Source organism: Lissotriton vulgaris, chromosome 9 (assembly GCF_964263255.1).
Source record: "Lissotriton vulgaris chromosome 9, aLisVul1.2, whole genome shotgun sequence".
In the NCBI taxonomy this organism is placed as follows: Eukaryota; Metazoa; Chordata; class Amphibia; order Caudata; family Salamandridae; genus Lissotriton; species Lissotriton vulgaris.
In genome coordinates, this window is record NC_141697.1 from 71,804,421 (window position 1) to 71,822,803 (window position 18,383).

The 18,383-nt window shown below is 46.5% G+C and overlaps 1 protein-coding gene across 3 annotated transcripts in view; it reads left to right on the plus strand.

The window, feature by feature from the left end:
* The window catches only part of PCNX1 (pecanex 1), a 580,339-nt gene that overhangs the window by 212,834 nt on the left and 349,122 nt on the right, over positions 1-18,383 (plus strand). For 2 of the 3 annotated variants that reach the window (XM_086937051.1, XM_086937053.1), the window contains exons 9-11: positions 3,372-3,465; positions 6,254-6,311; positions 17,564-17,772. In XM_086937051.1, the coding sequence (XP_086793177.1) occupies positions 3,372-3,465; positions 6,254-6,311; positions 17,564-17,772 (361 nt within the window). The remainder of the gene's footprint in view (positions 1-3,371; positions 3,466-6,253; positions 6,312-17,563; positions 17,773-18,383) is intronic. The other variant, XM_086937052.1, reaches the window with a different exon arrangement.

Sequence of the window (18,383 nt, forward strand, 5' to 3'; positions counted from 1 at the left end):
CCTACATGTCCCTGTACCAGGTGGCTGGCATTGTGTAGTGCCTGCCACGCAGTGCAGGGATATGCAGGACATGCTTTTTTGGACATTGCGGCAGTACTGCTGGCATCAGCAACCGTTGCAATGTTAAATGCCGCGATCCGACCGCCGTGGTCGGATTTCGACTGCAGAGCATACTAATGGGACTGGCGTTTATGCCGCGTTCTAGCGGGCTGTGTTTTCCCGCTACCTTGGAGGTCGGAGTGATTTTCCGACGGCCATCCAAATGACCCCCTTAGTTTGTAAATGGCCACAAAATCATAACTGCCCAATATCAAATATCTGGGAGTATGGCTGAACTACTGGGACCTTCCAACTGCTCAAATTGAGGCTCTGGCAACAGCAGCATACACTCTTACTTTTGCCTTTCAGCACTTGCTTAAGAACCTTTCAGGCCCTGATCTGTCTTCACCTCGTAAAATCATTAATTGCAAACTGATACCTACTTTTAAATACTGTTCCTTTGTTAACCAAAATCACATAGCAAGCCGATTGGACCAGGCGCAGTGCCAATATTACAGACGCCTACTTAAGCTACTGGCTTGCACGGTGCAGGCAAAGATCCGCCTAGAGTTGAATCTGTCCCGCCAAAAATATGTGCTCAATGCGAGTTTTTTTATCTCTTTAAACCCGAGCCAGGTGCTTAAAGCAACTTTTGTGAAAGACTGTCCAAGATAAATCATCAAAATTTTTTTGGGGGGGGGATCAGGCAGCAATCTATCAACTCGCAACTAAAGAACTTATACAAACTGCTTTCCCAGCAAAAAACCTATCAAGAGTATTGCTGACAGAAGCCAAGCTACTGTCAACCCAAGATGATTTACAAACCATTTGCACAAAATGAATGCACATTTACATTGGGCTTATACCAACAAATAACTTTCCTGACATATCTGTCACATCCAAATTGAATATCCAGTAACGACTGCTGCACTTGCGGCTTGGCGAATTGCTCTTAAGGTGTAGAAGTATGGAAGTTTAACAGGCAACCAGGATATCTTGTACAGATCCTTTTGTACCACAAAGGAAACTCCTTTACACATCTTCTTATGCCCCTTTTTGTCTTCTTTTAGACTGTACTGGTTCCTACCCATTTTCAGACACTTGAACATAAGGGGTCTATAAAGTTACAGTCAAAGAATGCTTGAAAGGGGAATCAAGTCAATTAACAGCAAGATTGGTAAAGTTCACGAGGGCTGCATCAACGCTGTTAAATAAAACACATTGTGGAGTTAGCAAGGCGCTCCTTTTGCTCTGTCTTCTCTTGTTTGTGAGTTGCTGCTTCGATAGAATATACGGAATAATCTCGATTGACTCTCTAGACATCTTGTTCGCTTTATTTTTCGCTTAGAAGTGTAGGCCCGCTGTTTGATTATGATGGGAATTGCACTGAACTACACTTGCTCTTTAGATCTCACGAGTGATCCTTCCTTTGCAGCTACATCTTGTAGAATCAGCCGTTGTCGAATGTCGCTGCATGTAGAATTTGATATGAACTGCAGCGAACCAATTAGGCATTGCATGAAGGCCATGCTGATCACCCTGACATCATGGAGCTAGCAGGTGGCTCCTTCAGTACTCTCTTTTCTCTGTTGTATGGGTAGTGCCCTAACAGTACACATTGATTCATTTAGCTTTATTCCATCTTTGGCAGGTGAGTTATTTGTGTGCACTGTACTGGGATTTGTACTCTACTGCACTAGCACTTTGGACTACGGGAGGGATTCCCCTTAGTTGCTTACTTGCATACCAGCTTTGGGGTTGACCGTTCCACGTGGAATCCACTGTGAACTGCGGCGAAATATTTTGGCACTACAGATCCATTGTGGCACTCTTTTTATGCATATAAATTGCATAGTAACCTTTGATAAACCTAATCACAGGCCTTATACTATCGCTCTGGGCATACATCGTTAGGCCCTTGCGCTTTACCTGTTTGAGATGGGAGTGGCTGTTTTTTAATATTTATAGTATTTTTCGATTAGGCCTTGAACTTGAAAGGCATTTACTACTGAGCTCTTGTACTATGGCCTATCGTCTGTCTTTGGGTTCATCATATATGTTTATATATAGATTGCACTTGTTGATAAATGAAGACTTGTATGTTAGTTACAGATTTTATTTGCATTTCCAATAACTGCAGTAGCCAGCACTATATTAAAAGTATTGTCCTATACCACATGTAAATTGTAATGGAGTATGTGCAGTAGCCGTGAGTTGAAGGAGCACCTTTTATTTTACTTAAGTTGTACGTTTGCTAAATAAAGGATTGTGGTTGAATGCCTTGACCCAGAAGGGCGTCTGAAATAGATAACTCGAGATACAATGCCAACACCTGTAGGAGATCCCTTTCCACCCAGTTCCCATTTAGCACCTATTATCTATCACGTTCAATATCTTCCTTGTGCTAAGCCTACCTCCCTCTCTCTACCCTCTGAGTTTTTTCCATGAAGAAGGAAGAGGACAAAAAAGTTGCTAGGGTGCAGTAACATTTTACTGGCGGATGGGCATATAATGTAAGAGAGAGTAAGGCTCGAGCCCGGACAGTTTCCTCACAGTACTTAAAATGAAAGCTCCACATTGGGAGCTATGGGTGTAGAAGGCGCCCTTAGAAATATCTTTGTTTCAGACTGTTGCAGGCTCCTACATAAGTGAATTCAATTTTTTGTAGTGCTCTTCTCTTGCATCTTCTGAACTGTTGAGGTTTGTCAGACAGGCAGTCTAGAGCAGAGGAACTCTGCAAATGCACCGATGCAGTTCTGCTCTCCCTTGCAGACCTCCGCTCATAAGTAGGATTTGCAAGTGAGGTGCACCAAGTATGACTTTTGCAAAACTCCCCAAATCTACGTTATGCGCTGCAACTGGATATTCTAATCCTCGCAGAGCTACAGAAAGTAGGATGGCCAAGCAGTCACGGTGCTTCCACTGTCCCTCCTATCCTCCTCGGCAGCACCTCCGATACTGCCTTATTTCTTTGAGAAGTGTAGGAGGAGATCAGCACTCTGCAGCAAGCTGTACCTACTAGACTAACATCTGGATGACATGAGATGATCCTAGCATCACTACCTCTGGTGCCTCGCCACCTCCAGGGTCAAGCGAACCTAGCAGTCTGCCTCTGCAGATGGGACAACTATGGAACAATCAGGCTCCTATTTACACTGCCAAAGCTGTTGTATCTTGATTTTATTTTGAGTTCAGTAAATGTGAATAAATAAAATGGAAAATAGCTGCAATGTATTTTACACAGTATATAATTAAACGTTGTAACTGGATATTGCTTATTTGTTTGAAAAAGTATGGCCTAATAACTCCGGGTTAACTGTTTTCTTTGCTAGGTAAGTTCACTCCATCGCTCTATGAGACAGGTGGATGTGACATGTCCCTGGTGAACTTTGAACCTGCTACAAGAAGAGCATCAAATATCCTATGGTGTGTGTGTAATGTGAATAGTCAAATTATGTTTTGATCATTTTGAGTCGTAATTGAAATGGACAAATTACTGCTGGCTGTGATGTAATTTGTTCACCTGAATGTACTCCCACAGAAGAGTTTACCAATTTTTTTCCATTTATTTTAAGTCCGTTTAAAATCAACAGATGGACATTTTACGTATCTTCCTTTGGCACTGCTCATAATCAATTGATGCATTGTATGTCTTTAGCTGTTAATTGCCTACTCCTTACACACCGTGGTTTACTTATTTAACTGCTTACTGTAGATGAAGGCAGGGTCCTCTGAATGGTACAATCCAGTTACGTTTTCATCATGAGCAACAAATATGCAAGTCGTAGTTTCTAAAAATCATTATAAGCAAACACAGTGCATTCCTCTTCATTATGACAAGTCTGAAAATGTTTCTATGTTTTACTGTTTAGTGGGACAAATATTATTGTTCTGTTCGAAAATTGAAAAACAAATCTCATATAATGCAAATAGCCTGATAGGCAGCATGTCTGTGTATTCATAAACATTCCCTGCAGGATTACTTTGATGTTTGCCCCCTTTTCCGGTTGGTTTGCCACTCGAGCCCATACAGCACAATTGTCATAAACTATAGGCATAATTGTAACTATTGTGTGTTTGTGCATCCGTTCCTGTGAGTGCTCCTATCTTCGGCTTCCTAGCCTGAGCACTTATTGACTGAACATGGCAGCCACCCTGGAATATCATTATTAATAATGTATTATGTTTTTTACTGTTCCAAAGTGATCACTACAGTTAGATGCAAAATGGCAGCTGGTTTTGAAACAGTAAAGCAATGATACATTATGTACAGTACTATTTCAAGTTGAGCACCACGTTTGGAATGAATGTGGCAGCCATACTAGAATGGTATTGCGCATACTGAATTATTGTTTTACTGTTCCAAGATGGCTATAACTTTTAGTATCAACAATGCATCATCTTGATTTATTTAGTATATAAATTGTTCATGCTGGAGATTGCATGCAGAGCACATTTGAACTAGATCTTTTAACTGTCAATGCTTGTTTCTGACTGATGGTAAAGCATCCAACATTGACATCATTATTCATGCCAAACCTTCATACTTCTGTCCACTACTCCATTTTGCACTCCCTGCACCTGGGATCCCTTTGTAATAATGTACATGATGTGCTTCTGTTGTCCATTATTCTTCCTTCGCCACTTTCATTTTCTGTATATCACAAATGTTCACATCCAAACTAATTTGAAATTGTAATTTATTATCCACAATCCAATGTTGGTTATTCAATAAGGTATTCCTTTATATACCTTCATACTAATAAAAATTTTCTTTCTGTGCCCCTGCCCAACTGCATTTCAATGCATAGAGCCCTTCTCCAGATGGGCTATAACCACCCTCCTGTGGATTGGCTTTCTGTCCATGTACCAAAAAGATCAATATTTGTTTTCAGATCCAAAGACCAGTCTGCTGCCTATCCTGCCTTCTGGCCATTAAAAGACTCCTCCCTCTTAATTAGATCATTTCTACCTGTCCCTTTGTGAGTTTGACTTGGGACAATCTGAGGCTCCTCGTCTGTATTCTGCCTCACAACACATTTCATCCTTCATTGCCCCTCTCTATGCAGCTTTGCGTTGGTGAGTTGCCTACTCACGATGCAGAATACAGGACGGGTGGCTTTCGCTGCAAGTCCCATTCGTTTGAGTCACTGTGGTCTTCCAGTTGCTGTAGAGTGAATTGAAAGTTGTTCAAAATCAAGGCAAAGGTGAGCCATTGGCACTCCACTTCCAATTAGGCAGTGAAGTGTATCCTGCTGTCCTAGACTCAAGTGTACTCGCTAGAAGTCCATCTACTTGCGATTTATCTTCTAAAGCTGTATACCCTTAAATGAGGGGCAGCTGGAGTGTTAGGACCTTATTTACACCACAGCAGCTGCCCCTAGATAGAGGGGCATGCAGCAGTACAGTCATTTCACAGGCCATAACCAATTGATCATTACATAGATTTGCCAAATAATACTGGGTTACATACTACACATCATCCGTGAAAACATAAGCTTCTGATGGATTATACTTGCATGCTGGCTGTGTAAATTGAAGGGGCAAAAGGTTGATTTTGATGAACAACCTTTATATTGTAAATGTAATAGGACTATGATTCAGGGAATTATCTGAAATCTTCTCAGAGTGCAGTGTACAGTACCAGCAGTCCCTTCTGGCCTATCCAACTCTTACCTGAGCCCTTTCATTAGGATGGATCTAAAGTGTAATGTGTGATTTAAGCTGCTACATGTCATTTAACACCTTGCCTATGTATGTCCTTTGGTGTATCAATAAGCATTTATTGCTCATTGAGACAATCAAATTATTTGTTATGAATGACAGTTTCAAATTTTCCTAAAAAAACATAGTAGCAAAAGTTGTTCCAGCACTGCCACTTACAGCCAATCTGCGCATTATCGAATGCCCACCTGGTGGTTTCTGTAAAGGTTTTGGTGAGCAATTAAAACAGGTGATTTAATGAACCGCTACCCACCCCTAATGCAGCCGGTGAGCGAGATAAACTATTGGACATATGTTAATCCTTTACTTCAGTTTTGAAAGAAAGCATAGACTGAGGTCAGAAAGGGGGGGAAGGCTTGGACATTCAAAATGTTGTTGTTAATGATCTAATGTTTATATTTCCAATCAAGTTTTTCTTTATATCTGTGCTTACAATAAAATTAGAACTGTTCAGTCATAATGAAAAAAATAACGTATCCTTTTCTCACAGTGACACAGACTCCCATGTTTCAAGCTCTACCTCAGCACGATTTTACCCACATGAGCTAGTAAGTTTTCCTTTAATGCATTCACAGCAGAAATAATACAATAAGAGCAATTATATCTAAAAGCATGACCAAGAATACTGTGTGATAATAGTGTCTCTTTTGTGATAAGCATACATTTTTCATTTTGGAACAATCTTCTTGTGCCAGTGCAAGACCACAGACATTAACAGTCCATCTTAAACAGGGCAGGATTTTTATGGGAATGTATAATAAAGGTATTATGTTTAGATTTTCCTGTTGCATGTGAACAAGAAGAACATTCAGTCTCTACCAAAATATTTTATGGAATAGATAACACCTGTTTCCCAGTGAAACGTTCATTTCTGTACTTATTAGTTAGTATCTTAATTTCCCTTGGGCCATCTTGCTCCAGAGGGAGTCAGACTCTTATGGGAGCGAGCAATTTGATTAGTTGCCAGCAACATGAGAAAAATTTGCTGGCAGCCATTGCGGGCTCCTGGGACCCAGAAGGACCCCCTACCTCCTTTCGCACTGAAGCAGGCAGAGAAACATATCAAAATATTGCTTCTGCCAGGAGGGAGCAGCATTAGGAGCTGCTCCCTGCGGCCAGAGGGGCTTTGGGGGCCTTTAGACTCCCCTCGCGGCCTCTAGAAAGAGTATGGTGCGTGCTCTGGGTGGAGTTCCCCTATTCCCCCGGGGATGGGCCCCCTCCCATTTTTTTTAATATTTTTTTTTTACAGGAGGGTCTGGGGTATGCGGTCCTGGGAGCTAAAGAGGCTAGCGGAGGAGGGTCACACAGCCCCCCTCCCCCTTTTTTGGTATATTTATGGCCTTCGGGGGATGGGTTTCCCCTGGCCTAGGAGAGGGGAGCTGCATACCCCGCCCCTTTATTTAAATAAGTATCCCCGGGGGATAGGGTTCCCGGGGAAGTTAACAGCTCAGGAAGGGGGGCCTCACGGCCCATCCCATTTTAACATGTATGTGTATATGGCCCTGGAGAATGGGATCCCCAGGGCCTAAAGAAGTTAAGGGAGGGGGGCCTTGTGGACCCCCTCTACAGTAACAAAAATAAAAGGCTCTGGTCTGGTTGATGGGTTCCCTATAGCCAACCCCCGCCGTGCACAGCTACAGGCTGTGTGCAATGTGGAGTTTTCTACCTTTGGTCATTTGAGATGTCATCAGTGATGTCATATAACATGTCATGTGAGGTCATAAGCAGTGCATTGCAGAGGTGCAAGTTCCTGTTAGCTCTGTTAACTATAACTGGTGAATTGGTGGATTTCTTTTTTTTGGGGGGGGGGGTGTCAAAACGTTAATGTTGTCACTGACCTATTCACCTAACTATAACGTTACTTTAATCTTTAGTTTTTTCAGGGAATTTTTAAGGTTTAAAAAAATATATAACTTTTTATCACACCTAACTATAACGTTACTTTAGCCTTTGTTTTTTTTCAGGGAATATATATATGTGTGTGTGTATATATAATATAGGTACAAGACAATCTGGTTGGTGAGGGTAGTACCTCATCTTTCCTACTACATTGAAGGGCTGTCCCAGCAGGCACGTGTAGGGAAGCGAGTCTGTGACATTTTGTGGTCATAAGCAGTGCACTCCCGGAGTTCTGCTTGCCTATCTCACCATAACTATAAATTCCCGTTAGGTTTTGGATTGTAGCCTTAATGTACCTTTAAGTTAAGTTTATAAAAGTGGCATTGGCGCCTTTGTAGGAATGATTATGTCATCTTTTATATAAGGTTCTACTTGTATAGTGTACAACTACCACTAGAGTGTTGTTAAAATGCTGGTTTCCACAGACAAGGCACTTATTTCATTGCTATTAACTTTGCCCTCTTTAAACGACAACCCCTCCCCCCGGCAAGCAGATGTACAGTACATTTGATTAGAGTTTGGCTGATTCACTGCACAATGGGCTAGAAGACAGGGGGCACATTTTATAAGTAGTGCCTACAAGTACACTATTGCAAGTAAATGACCATAGGGTAAGTTATCTCCGCTAAAAACTCTAAAACAATATGGTACAAATTCACCGGATTTGACCGGTATGTTGTCAATTACTTCACTTGTTTCCTTTTGCCTGTGAGGTATATTTTTGTGGAGACATTTGCATCTGTTTAATGTATATATTCACTTATCCACTGGATGATGGCAACATCAGTGAGTTGCTTTCCCATATTTTTGATAAAAAAAATTATATTCGATGTTTGTGAATAGTGGGACTGGTCAACCAGTCATGGCATGAACGTCTCTGGTTGGTTGATGAGTAATTTGAAATGCCACCAGCCCTAACGTACCTGTCTAAACAATAATTGTAGTGAGAAATTCTTGCGTACAGTGGAAACAGACAGCTGCCATCTTCAGTTAGTGATGATTGTTAACAAAGGAAAATACTGGGAACAGCACCTATTCTGGGTCAATAAAGACTTGTCATTTTTGTGTTTTCTACGGTTGTTGTGCCACTCTGAAGTGTTTGGTCATTTGAGGATTACATTGCAAACAGTTGTAATATTGCTATCACAGACTGTCTGAATCCGTTTGTGAAGATAGACTGTAAGTAGGGATACTAAGTATATATGTCAGTTTAGTGAGTCATTTTCAGTGACTTATATGTTTGATTGGTAAGCATGAAAGGTTGTACCGAAATGCTTCTGAGCTCATTGCAGCTGCTGCATGTGCTCACAATGTAAATTATTGTGTTCATTGTATAGACTGTATCTTGCGGTAAGTTGTTATAATCATTTTGTTTTGCGAACAATGAAAACAAGCATTGACCGGTGTTTGCCCCCCCACATTCACACACTTACTCAATATAAAGATAAGAAGAGTTATTGAGCTGCTGGCTTTGCAAATAATGGGGAACCATGCTTTGCCTCAGTCTTGATTGAGAACTCTTAAGAAGCCTATAGAAAGAGATCTGAGAGTTAGAAGGAGAAATTAGGACTAAAAACACTTGAAAGTGCCCAATTAACTTCTACCATCCAGATCACATGACTTTGCTCACCAGTGACATCACTCATGTTAACACAGTTTGCTCAGCACTACTTCAGCATGAATTAGTGCTTTCATCAGAAAGAGGCATGGAACCGTAGCATAAATATCGAAACCCGCAATCATACACTGCCTTGCTTGTAACTCTTTGTTCACAATGCGTGTCACATCCTAAGCATGTCCTATAACCTTTACCCCATATGCAATCACGTGACCTAAATAATACTTCGAATAAAAATCAAACTATTGCTCTAATACCTAGCCACTTAATCTCACTCAGTAAATTCAGTTGCCAACTTAAATTTACACACTGTTCATCTGAACGAGGAGATTTGAACGTTTTTGTGTTCCGTGTTCATAGCTACTAAGTTGCTTAATCAGTCATCTGAGTTCTCCCCCATCACCTTACCTGAACATCAACAGTTTTTTATCAGATATTAAGCACTAACACCCTCGCACAATCGCAAATCGTATTATTCTACATGAACACATTCATTGCTATGAATTAAAAATAAAACATAATCGCAGAAACGGACTTAATTCACACCCACTTAATGCTGAACTGTGCAGATGCGAATGAGAAAATCAACCTTCTGTGATTCCCAAATGGGCAGACATGATAGATATACACCCAGACCTGTTCACACACCTCCATCAACAAATGGAAAAACCACTCCCACTGATCAGCAGTATACTGAGATGAACACATGCAAAAGCATAGATCACAGTCAGAGACATGCATCATACAAGTCACACTTAATCATATTCACACACATATGATTTTATGTAGATCAGCAAATATCCACAGATCTACAACCCAACATTCAAGCTTTCCCAACAAACATACTTTGTAACTTGACTACCAATTTTTTTATGACTATTTACTTTAAACCTAGTCATTAGTGCCTTTTATTTTTTTATCACGATCATATATACCTAATCGCTCTACAACTTTATCAGATTGTACCATGCCCTTGCCCAAACCAAGCTATATTTATTTTTAGTAGAGATCTCTTATCCTGTGGTAAAAGCATATTCTACCAATCTGAACTCTTCCATAGTAGAGTGTTGGTGGTAAGTATTTCAGTCAGAATCCTAAATGGGTTATCTCCAAGTGACTGGTGTTCGGTTTCTTCGTTGTTGGGTCCTGAATGGTAGTAGGTTTACTTCTCAAACACGTACTAAAAGGCACATTGGTTACTCTATAGTATTTGTAACTGTTATATAATGTATTTCTTCTGTAAGGGGGGCGTGGCTTGGACGCCGATGGCGATAGTCGCCTGAGAGCTCGGCTCCGGGACTGAGCCCGCTTTGATCCTTCAGATCGGAGACCGCGGGGCACCCCGACCCCCACAAACCGAAGATCGGGTCAGAGGGGACCTGCTGGGACGCCCGGTGACACTCGAAAACCGGTTGTTCCGACGAAACAGAGAAGTTACGGGGTCCGCGGAGTGGGACCCAAGATGGCGCCCGGACCTTCTCGATGGCTTTACCGAGACCCCAGACCCGTGGAAGCCTAGCAGAGCTCCGCGCATCCTCTCTACATCCTATCTCCCCAAGAGAAGTTAGTCTGGTTGATGATTTGGAAGGATCTGAGCACGGTGGCCGTCCCCAGACGGATAGTTGGCCGAATTTTCGTCGAGAGTAGCTCACGGATGACCGGAGGCCCTGAGTGGAAGGACGTTGCCACGAGACACACCTGGCTGCCCCCCACTGAATGCCTGAACTCGCCGGAGTCCCGTACACTTCATGGACAGCACAGCGACCTGGCGTCGCAGAGTTTCCGGCAGCACTGGTGATTCTCATTCAAGGTCTTCATCGGCCTGGCGGCCATACCCGGTCTGGCGCCGATCGTCCCCGCCTCCCCCTCGCAGGCCTCCGGTGACACGGCGGTGGCACGGCCCGAAGAGTCGGAGGAGTAGTGAGCCCTGGCGACGATGATCGACGGCCCTCTGCACAACGACCGCGTACCAGGAGTGCCATAGCCGACGGCCACACTTGGTAGTGCCTCTGATGAACTTTCCTCCACGGGATTCAACCGCTATGGGGAAACCGAGGGGGCCCAAAGGGACCACCCCGGCTGCCTCGGACACGGAGGCGCCGGATAAGGATGAACGAGTTGACCCGGAAAGCTCTGGTGGTCCCCACCTACAACAACAATTCGACCGGGTCCTGGAGGCGATCGCAACCACGGGATCGGCTCTACAGCAAGACATCGCCCAGGTTGCGACGAGCTTGGGCCTCCTCAGGGCAGACCACGGCAAGCTCTCGGACAGAGTTAAGGAGGTAGAGAGCTCAGTGAAGGTTCTGGAGCCGGCGCAGAAGACCCTGGCCGCGACAATGAAGGATGCCCTGTCCCGGATCGAGGGCTTGGAAAAACGGGCGGAGGACGCTGAAGGGCGTAACAGACGGAACAACATTAGGGTGGTAGGCCTACCGGAAAAGATCGAGGATGGCGACATGGTGGCCTACTTGGAAGCTTGGCTTCGGGACACGGTGGCTCTGAAGGGTCTGTCCTCCTTCTACACCCTGGAACGGGCACATAGGGTGCCGGCGAGGCCGCCGCAACAGGGCCGCGCCCCGCATCCAGTGGTGGCGCGTTTATTACATTTTCGGGACAGAGACCTTATCCTCAATGCCGCCAGGCATAACGGCCCTTATCAGGTGGAGAATAGCCAGGTGAACATTTTTCCGGACTACACATATGAGACCCAACGTAAACGGACCTCTTTCCTGGTGATCAAGCGCGAGCTCCGGAGCGAGGGCATCCAGTACTCACTCCTTTTTCCTGCAAGACTCCGTATTATCATTGACCACAAAACCCAGTTCTTTGATTCCCCGGAGGAAGTCTGTAATTGGCTCGAACTTTATAGGGCCGGCAAAGATGGTTTCGGCTCATCATCCCAGCTGGCTATGGAACCTGGTCAACAACGTCGTTCCAAAAGGCTCCGAAGCCGCCGCGGCAAACCAGGCAAGCCGTCGACTGTGGAGACAATGTCGGAACGGCGAGGAGTACTGGAGATGGTGTCTAATCTGTCTTTTTCACAAAGCGGCCCCATTGTCGAAGAATCGGAACCCGGAGGCGAGGGGGCGCAAACGGACACGGAGGAATCAGAGACCGATAGTGTTCATTTGCCAGTGGTTACTCCAGACTCGGCTGAGGGCATGCTGGATGGGCAGGGATGACTGGGTGAGCTACTTCCATTTGGGTGGGGGTTTGCAACGGGGGTGGCAGGGGAGGCGATCGGGGACATGATCGAGCTGTCGCTTTTTTGACTTGGGCTCAATTTAGTCTCGGTAGTCCGAGACTCGAAGGCCCATTACTGGCGCCCAGCCCGCACCTAGCCCTTAAGGCTTCCCTGCGGTGGCGACCGCAGGATTAGTCGGGGATTGGGGGGTTGTTGGAGTCATGGTTTGGATGGGAACTAGATGGAGCTATTTGGGTCCTGTTCTGGGGTGGGTGGGATTGGTTTCAGACTGGTGTTGGGTCTTTGTTGGGGAAGATGGCCGCCATCAGTGTTGACTTGACTGTCGCTTGTTCTTTGTTTGAGCCTTGGGGGGAAAGCCCGGGACAGACAGTATGGGACAATGGCTGAAATCGCTAACGTGAAATGCATCACTTGGAATGTACGAGGGCTTCACACAATGTCTAGACGTCACAAGGTTCACGCTTATCTAGTGCGTAGAGGGGTACAGATAGCGCTGCTGCAGGAGACTCATCTCACCAAGGCGGAAGGGGCGGCGCTACAGCGTAGATGGAGAGGGCAGGTCTTCCACACCACATACTCAGCTTACGCAAGGGGGGCGTTAATATGGATCAGAGCTGGGGTTCCCTTCCAGGTTGCGAAGTCGGTGGTGGATCCGGAGGGTCGCTACGTGGCTATCTCAGGCACTCTGGGGGGTAGGGACTTGAATATTTGCTGTATTTATGCACCTAATGTGGACCAGCTTGCCTTCCTTTCCAGGTTATCGGGTTCATTGGCCCACTTTCTCTCGGGAACCCTCTTGCTGGGTGGTGATTTTAATTCAGTAGTAGACGTAGAGGCCGACCGCTCGCACCCCCCCCTCCCGGACTCTCCAGTCCGCCGAGTGGCTAAAGGGAGGAAGGAATGGCAGACACACTGGGGGCTTACGGATATCTGGAGGGCGCAGCACCCCGACTCTAGAGACTACTCCTATTTTTCTGGCCTACATGAACTCCACGTGCGACTGGATGGGCTTCTGGGATCAGCAGAGTTGGTGTCCGCAGCGGTCCGCTCTGAATATTTGACCAGGACCATCTCGGACCACAACCCCCTCCTAGTGGACTTCCGTTGGTTTCCCGGGGTCCCTAGTGTGCCCACCTGGATATTGCGCCCGGAGATCTTGGAGGACATAGTCTTTAAGGCGGACCTGGAGGACAAAATCTCGGATTATTTTGCGTCCAATGGGGGCACCGCGGGATCGAGAGCGTCAGAGTGGGATGCCTTTAAGGTAGTCGTCAGGGGCTACTGTATTTCTAAAAAAGTGGGCATGCGGCGAGTCATCCTTGGTGACTTGGCCACGGCTGATCGGAAGCTCCGTGAGATGGAACTTCGCCGCCCCGGTCACCCTGAACTCCAGGAGCGTACGGCGGCGGCAAGAGAGGCGGTGGCGGCGGAAGTCGAAAGGCTGCGCTGCTTCGATTATAAGGCCTATACCACTAGGTCGCTCACAGAGGGGGATAGGTCGGGCGCGCTGTTAGCGTGGCTAGCCAATCCCACACGCCGGACCTCTCTAACGACGTCCATGCGCACGGCGGAGGGATCTGAGGTGCACACCCAGCCAGAGATTTTAGGCTGCTACCAGCGCTATGAACAGCTATACCGCAGTAACCCGGCCAGAGACCCCGCCCTGATTGATGAGTATTTGCAACCCTTAGAGATGCCAGCGCTGGAGCCCGATATGGCGAAGGCTCTGGGCTCCGACATCGAACTAGGAGAAATCCGTAGTGCCATTAAAGGGATGGCGAGGAATAAGACCCCGGGCCTGGATGGCCTTCCGGTTGAATTCTACTCCACCTACGTTGACCTCTTGGCGCCTCAACTGTTGATAGTCTACAGAGAGGCGAAGCGTTTGGGCTGCCTCCCCGGCTCGATGTGTGAGGCCTTAGTAGCTCCCCTCCTTAAACCTGGTAGAGAGTCGACTGACCCGGCGTCCTACCGACCATTGTCAATGCTGACGGTCGATTATAAGATCCTAAGCAGCATATTGGCATCGAGGCTACTAGGGCACATGCGCTCTTTAGTGCACGAGGACCAGGCAGGATTCATTCCCAAGCGAAACACGACCATGAATATTCGCAGGCTATTTCGCTTGCTGGGGGAACCGCACATGGAGGCCCCGTGCCCGGTGGTTCTTTCGATTGATCTGGAAAAGGCCTTCGATAGTTTGGAGTGGGACTACCTGCGCAGAGTGCTGCTGCGTTTTGGTCTAGGGGAGGGCTTTGTCAGGTGGACCACGGTGCTTTATGCCTCGGCGTCGGCCAGGGTGAGGGCGGGCCCGCTGATTTCCCAACAATATCCGGTAGAGCGAGGCACGAGACAGGGCTTTTCATTGTCCCCACTACTCTTCGCTCTAGCGGTGGAGCCACTGGCGCTGTTGATCCGGTCCGGGGTCCCTTTCAGCGGTTTGAGGACACCATCCGGCCAGCACTACATCTCGCTGTATGCTGATGACCTGCTGCTCTTCCTCGAGGACCCGAACGTCGCTTTGAATGGGGCTGCGACGGCACTAACGTCTTTCGGGGAGATCTCGGGCCTTCGGGTGAATTGGGCCAAGACTTGTCTGTTCCCGGTTCGCAGAGGAACGCCCAGACCTGACGTCAATGGGGAAATTAGGTGGGAACCCAGCTGCTTCAAGTACCTGGGGGTATACATATACCATGACCCCACCGACCTCTTAGATGGGAACATAGCCCGCTGTACTCGCGCGTTGCGTGGGAGTATGGAATTTTGGGCTACCCTGCCGCTTTCGGTGGCAGGGCGGATTGCTCTATTGAAAATGGTGGCACTCCCCCGGTTGCTCTACTACTTTCGAGCGCTCCCGATTTGGATCCCGCCAGCCACCTTTCGGCTATTGCGATCCATGGTGGTGGGATTCCTCTGGGGTTCGGGCCGCCGGAGAGTGGCTCTCAAGACCCTGATGAGGCCAAAGTCTGAGGGTGGCCTTGCGGTGCCGGATTTTGAGAAATATTACCTGGCGGCGCAATTGCAGACCTTCACCCAGGAGGTCGAGAGGGAGTTTCGTGGCCCAGAGATTGGGAGGGGTACGGGGATGCCCAGGCATGTTATCTCCTTTATCACACTACGGCAACGGCTGGCCCTGCAGGACCTGACGCTCGAAGAAAAGACCATTCGATTATGCTGGAATCGTGCCCACGCCCGGGGACAGTTAAGGCTTCCGTATGCACCAGAAATACCGCTGGGGATGCTGACGGCCCTGCCTCACGGGGGAGACTGGTCGCGCTTAGGGCACTGGGAGGACGCGGGATTGCAATTGGTGGGGGACCTATATGAGGACGGAGTGTTACTCCCCTTCCAAGAGATCCTAGCCCGTTTCGATGTTCCTCGAGGCGACTTCCTCTTGCACATGGCTCTGGTCCGAGCGATACAGGCGCACTGGAAAAGTGGGTTAGAGGAACCGCCTACGTCTCCGGTGTGCCAGTATGTTATGATGTCCGCGGGGACAGTCAAGACAGTCATGTGCCTGTATAACAGACTGGTTAACGAGGGCTTACCCCCCCCTCGCCACTCTGCGGACTCGTTGGGAGGCAGACATAGGGAAAGAGATACCGGAGACGACCTGGTCACAACTCATGCGCAGAGCCTGGAAGGGCGTTCGTCATGCCCGATTCCAACTAGTCCATTTTTACATACTCCACAGAGCCTATTTAACCCCGGCGAAGATTCAGCAGTACTTCGCCACGGATTCAGCAGAGTGCCCCAGGTGCCGAGCGCCTGAGGCGGACCTCCTTCATATGTTGTGGTCCTGCCCGGCGCTGTCCTCTTATTGGCTCGTGATAGAGGATACTCTGAATAGGGTAACGGGGAGGTCTTTATCGGTCGACGCGGCGGTGGGGCTCTTACAATGGTTCCCACATACCCCTAAAAACAAAATTTGGAGTAAATTTATTGATTTGGGGCTTGTCCTCGCTAAACGGGAGATGACCAGGAATTGGAAGGCAAGAGTTGGTCCAACGGGAGCTAGGTGGCACAGCGAACTTCTGAAATGGGCTGCGGGGGAGAGCACTCTGCGGTACCAATTGGCTAGGCGGCAGCACAATGAGAAAGCGCTAGAATCAGCATTGGAATGGGAGACGTTAGTGCAGGCCCTTAGAGATTATTGCGCTTCCAGCGATTCCGAGGGCGAAGATGTAGCACAATCTGAGTCCTGATAACCGTTCATGATACGGATATAAATATAGTCATCTGGGGTTTTTCCCATAGGCTCTTCCTACACACACTACTACACACTGATGGCGGGGGTGGGGGGGGGGGGGGTTAAGTTGCATTGTTGGGCTGTTGGGGGGGGAGTTTCTTTTGCCCTTTTGTTAGGTTGATCTAGAAAAGCAGATGAAGCTCGTGGGATTATCCGGACCTGCCTCGACCTTCTATCAGATCCCCGTCTGTGTTCGCCGCCCGACCCTCGGGTTGTGGGCTGAATGGCTGTGTACCCACGACGTTTTTTTACGGGGGATCTGATGTATCTACTATTTTATTCCTGTAACTGTATTGCTGATCCGACATGTAATTTTGGCTAATTCCTGCAATAAAAATATATAAAAAAAAAAAAATGTATTTCTTCTGTAAGTATTTGTTAGGTTCTACACACATTCAAAGAGGCCGGCTAGATGCTTTCGGGTTTAAGGAAGCTGTTTGCCTTACTATGGCTTTACGTTAACTCTAGGCTGTTCAACACCCACTACCCTTGTGGTTCAGCTGCGTTGATGCACTTTTAGAGCTGTGAAACCCACACAGGCAAAAACAAGTTTATTTCCCTATTGTTTGAGCCCCTGCTCCTTTCCAACTTCCAAATAATTCTGCTGAATTACACTGTCCTACTCGCCTTTGATAGAACTTCTTAGAAACTGGACGATTGTCAATCTGTTGGGGCTTTTCAGAATTAACTGTTAAATGGAGATAAACTCCTCTCCACAGAAACTATATGAATGGTACGCATTTATTATTTTTACTCAAATGACACTCGTTCTGACCTGTGTACATATTTTACAAATCTGCTGCCTTTCTTGTTAACATTATTTTAGCTCTCTCTCCCACAGATCCGATTGAGCCGCCTAAGCACAGATTTGCTTGAACAACATGACATGTACTTAAGCCCTGACCTGCAGGACCACATGCAGCCACAAGTGGAAGCGGCCCACAAAGTAAAACACTATTACCGTTTTTGGCTTCTGCCCCAACTTTGGGTTGGCATCAGCTTTGACCGGCTAACCCTTCTGGCCTTGTTTGATAGGTGAGTGGATTTCTTGAAGCTTGCTAATGGATATTGGGGTACCTGATAGCTTACCATGGAACCTGACATAAATAATTACAATGGAACAGTGGTTTGTGATTTGCTCATTTAAACAATCATGTGTAGGATAATAAATGTCATGACAATGCAAGAGTTTTAGTGTACAAAGATTTTATGATGCAGAGATTAAAAATATTCAAACTGACTTCTGTGACAAAGAGTAATTATCGAACAAAAATGATTCTTTCTTAAGTGACTCACAGGACACAAGGAAATACAAGGTGTGAAAAAATGAAAGCCATATGACTAAGGACAAAAGATCTTTGTTTGTACTGAATTGAATAATTTTCAGTTCAGAAATGACTTAGTTCAAAGTTCATGTGTTGGCAGTGTTTCGACCCAAGCGAATATCCGGGTCATGACGCCGCCACGGGCAACACAGTTGTTCTACCGTATTTTATTAGGCCTTTTGCCAAAGACACATTTTTTTATAGTACACTGTTCATGCAATCAGTGTGCACTGCTTCTACTTTTTTTTTTACGAGCCATCAGCTCCTATCCTTAAAGCTGTAGTACCATCTTCTTGTGAGACCACGTGAGGCTCCGTGTGA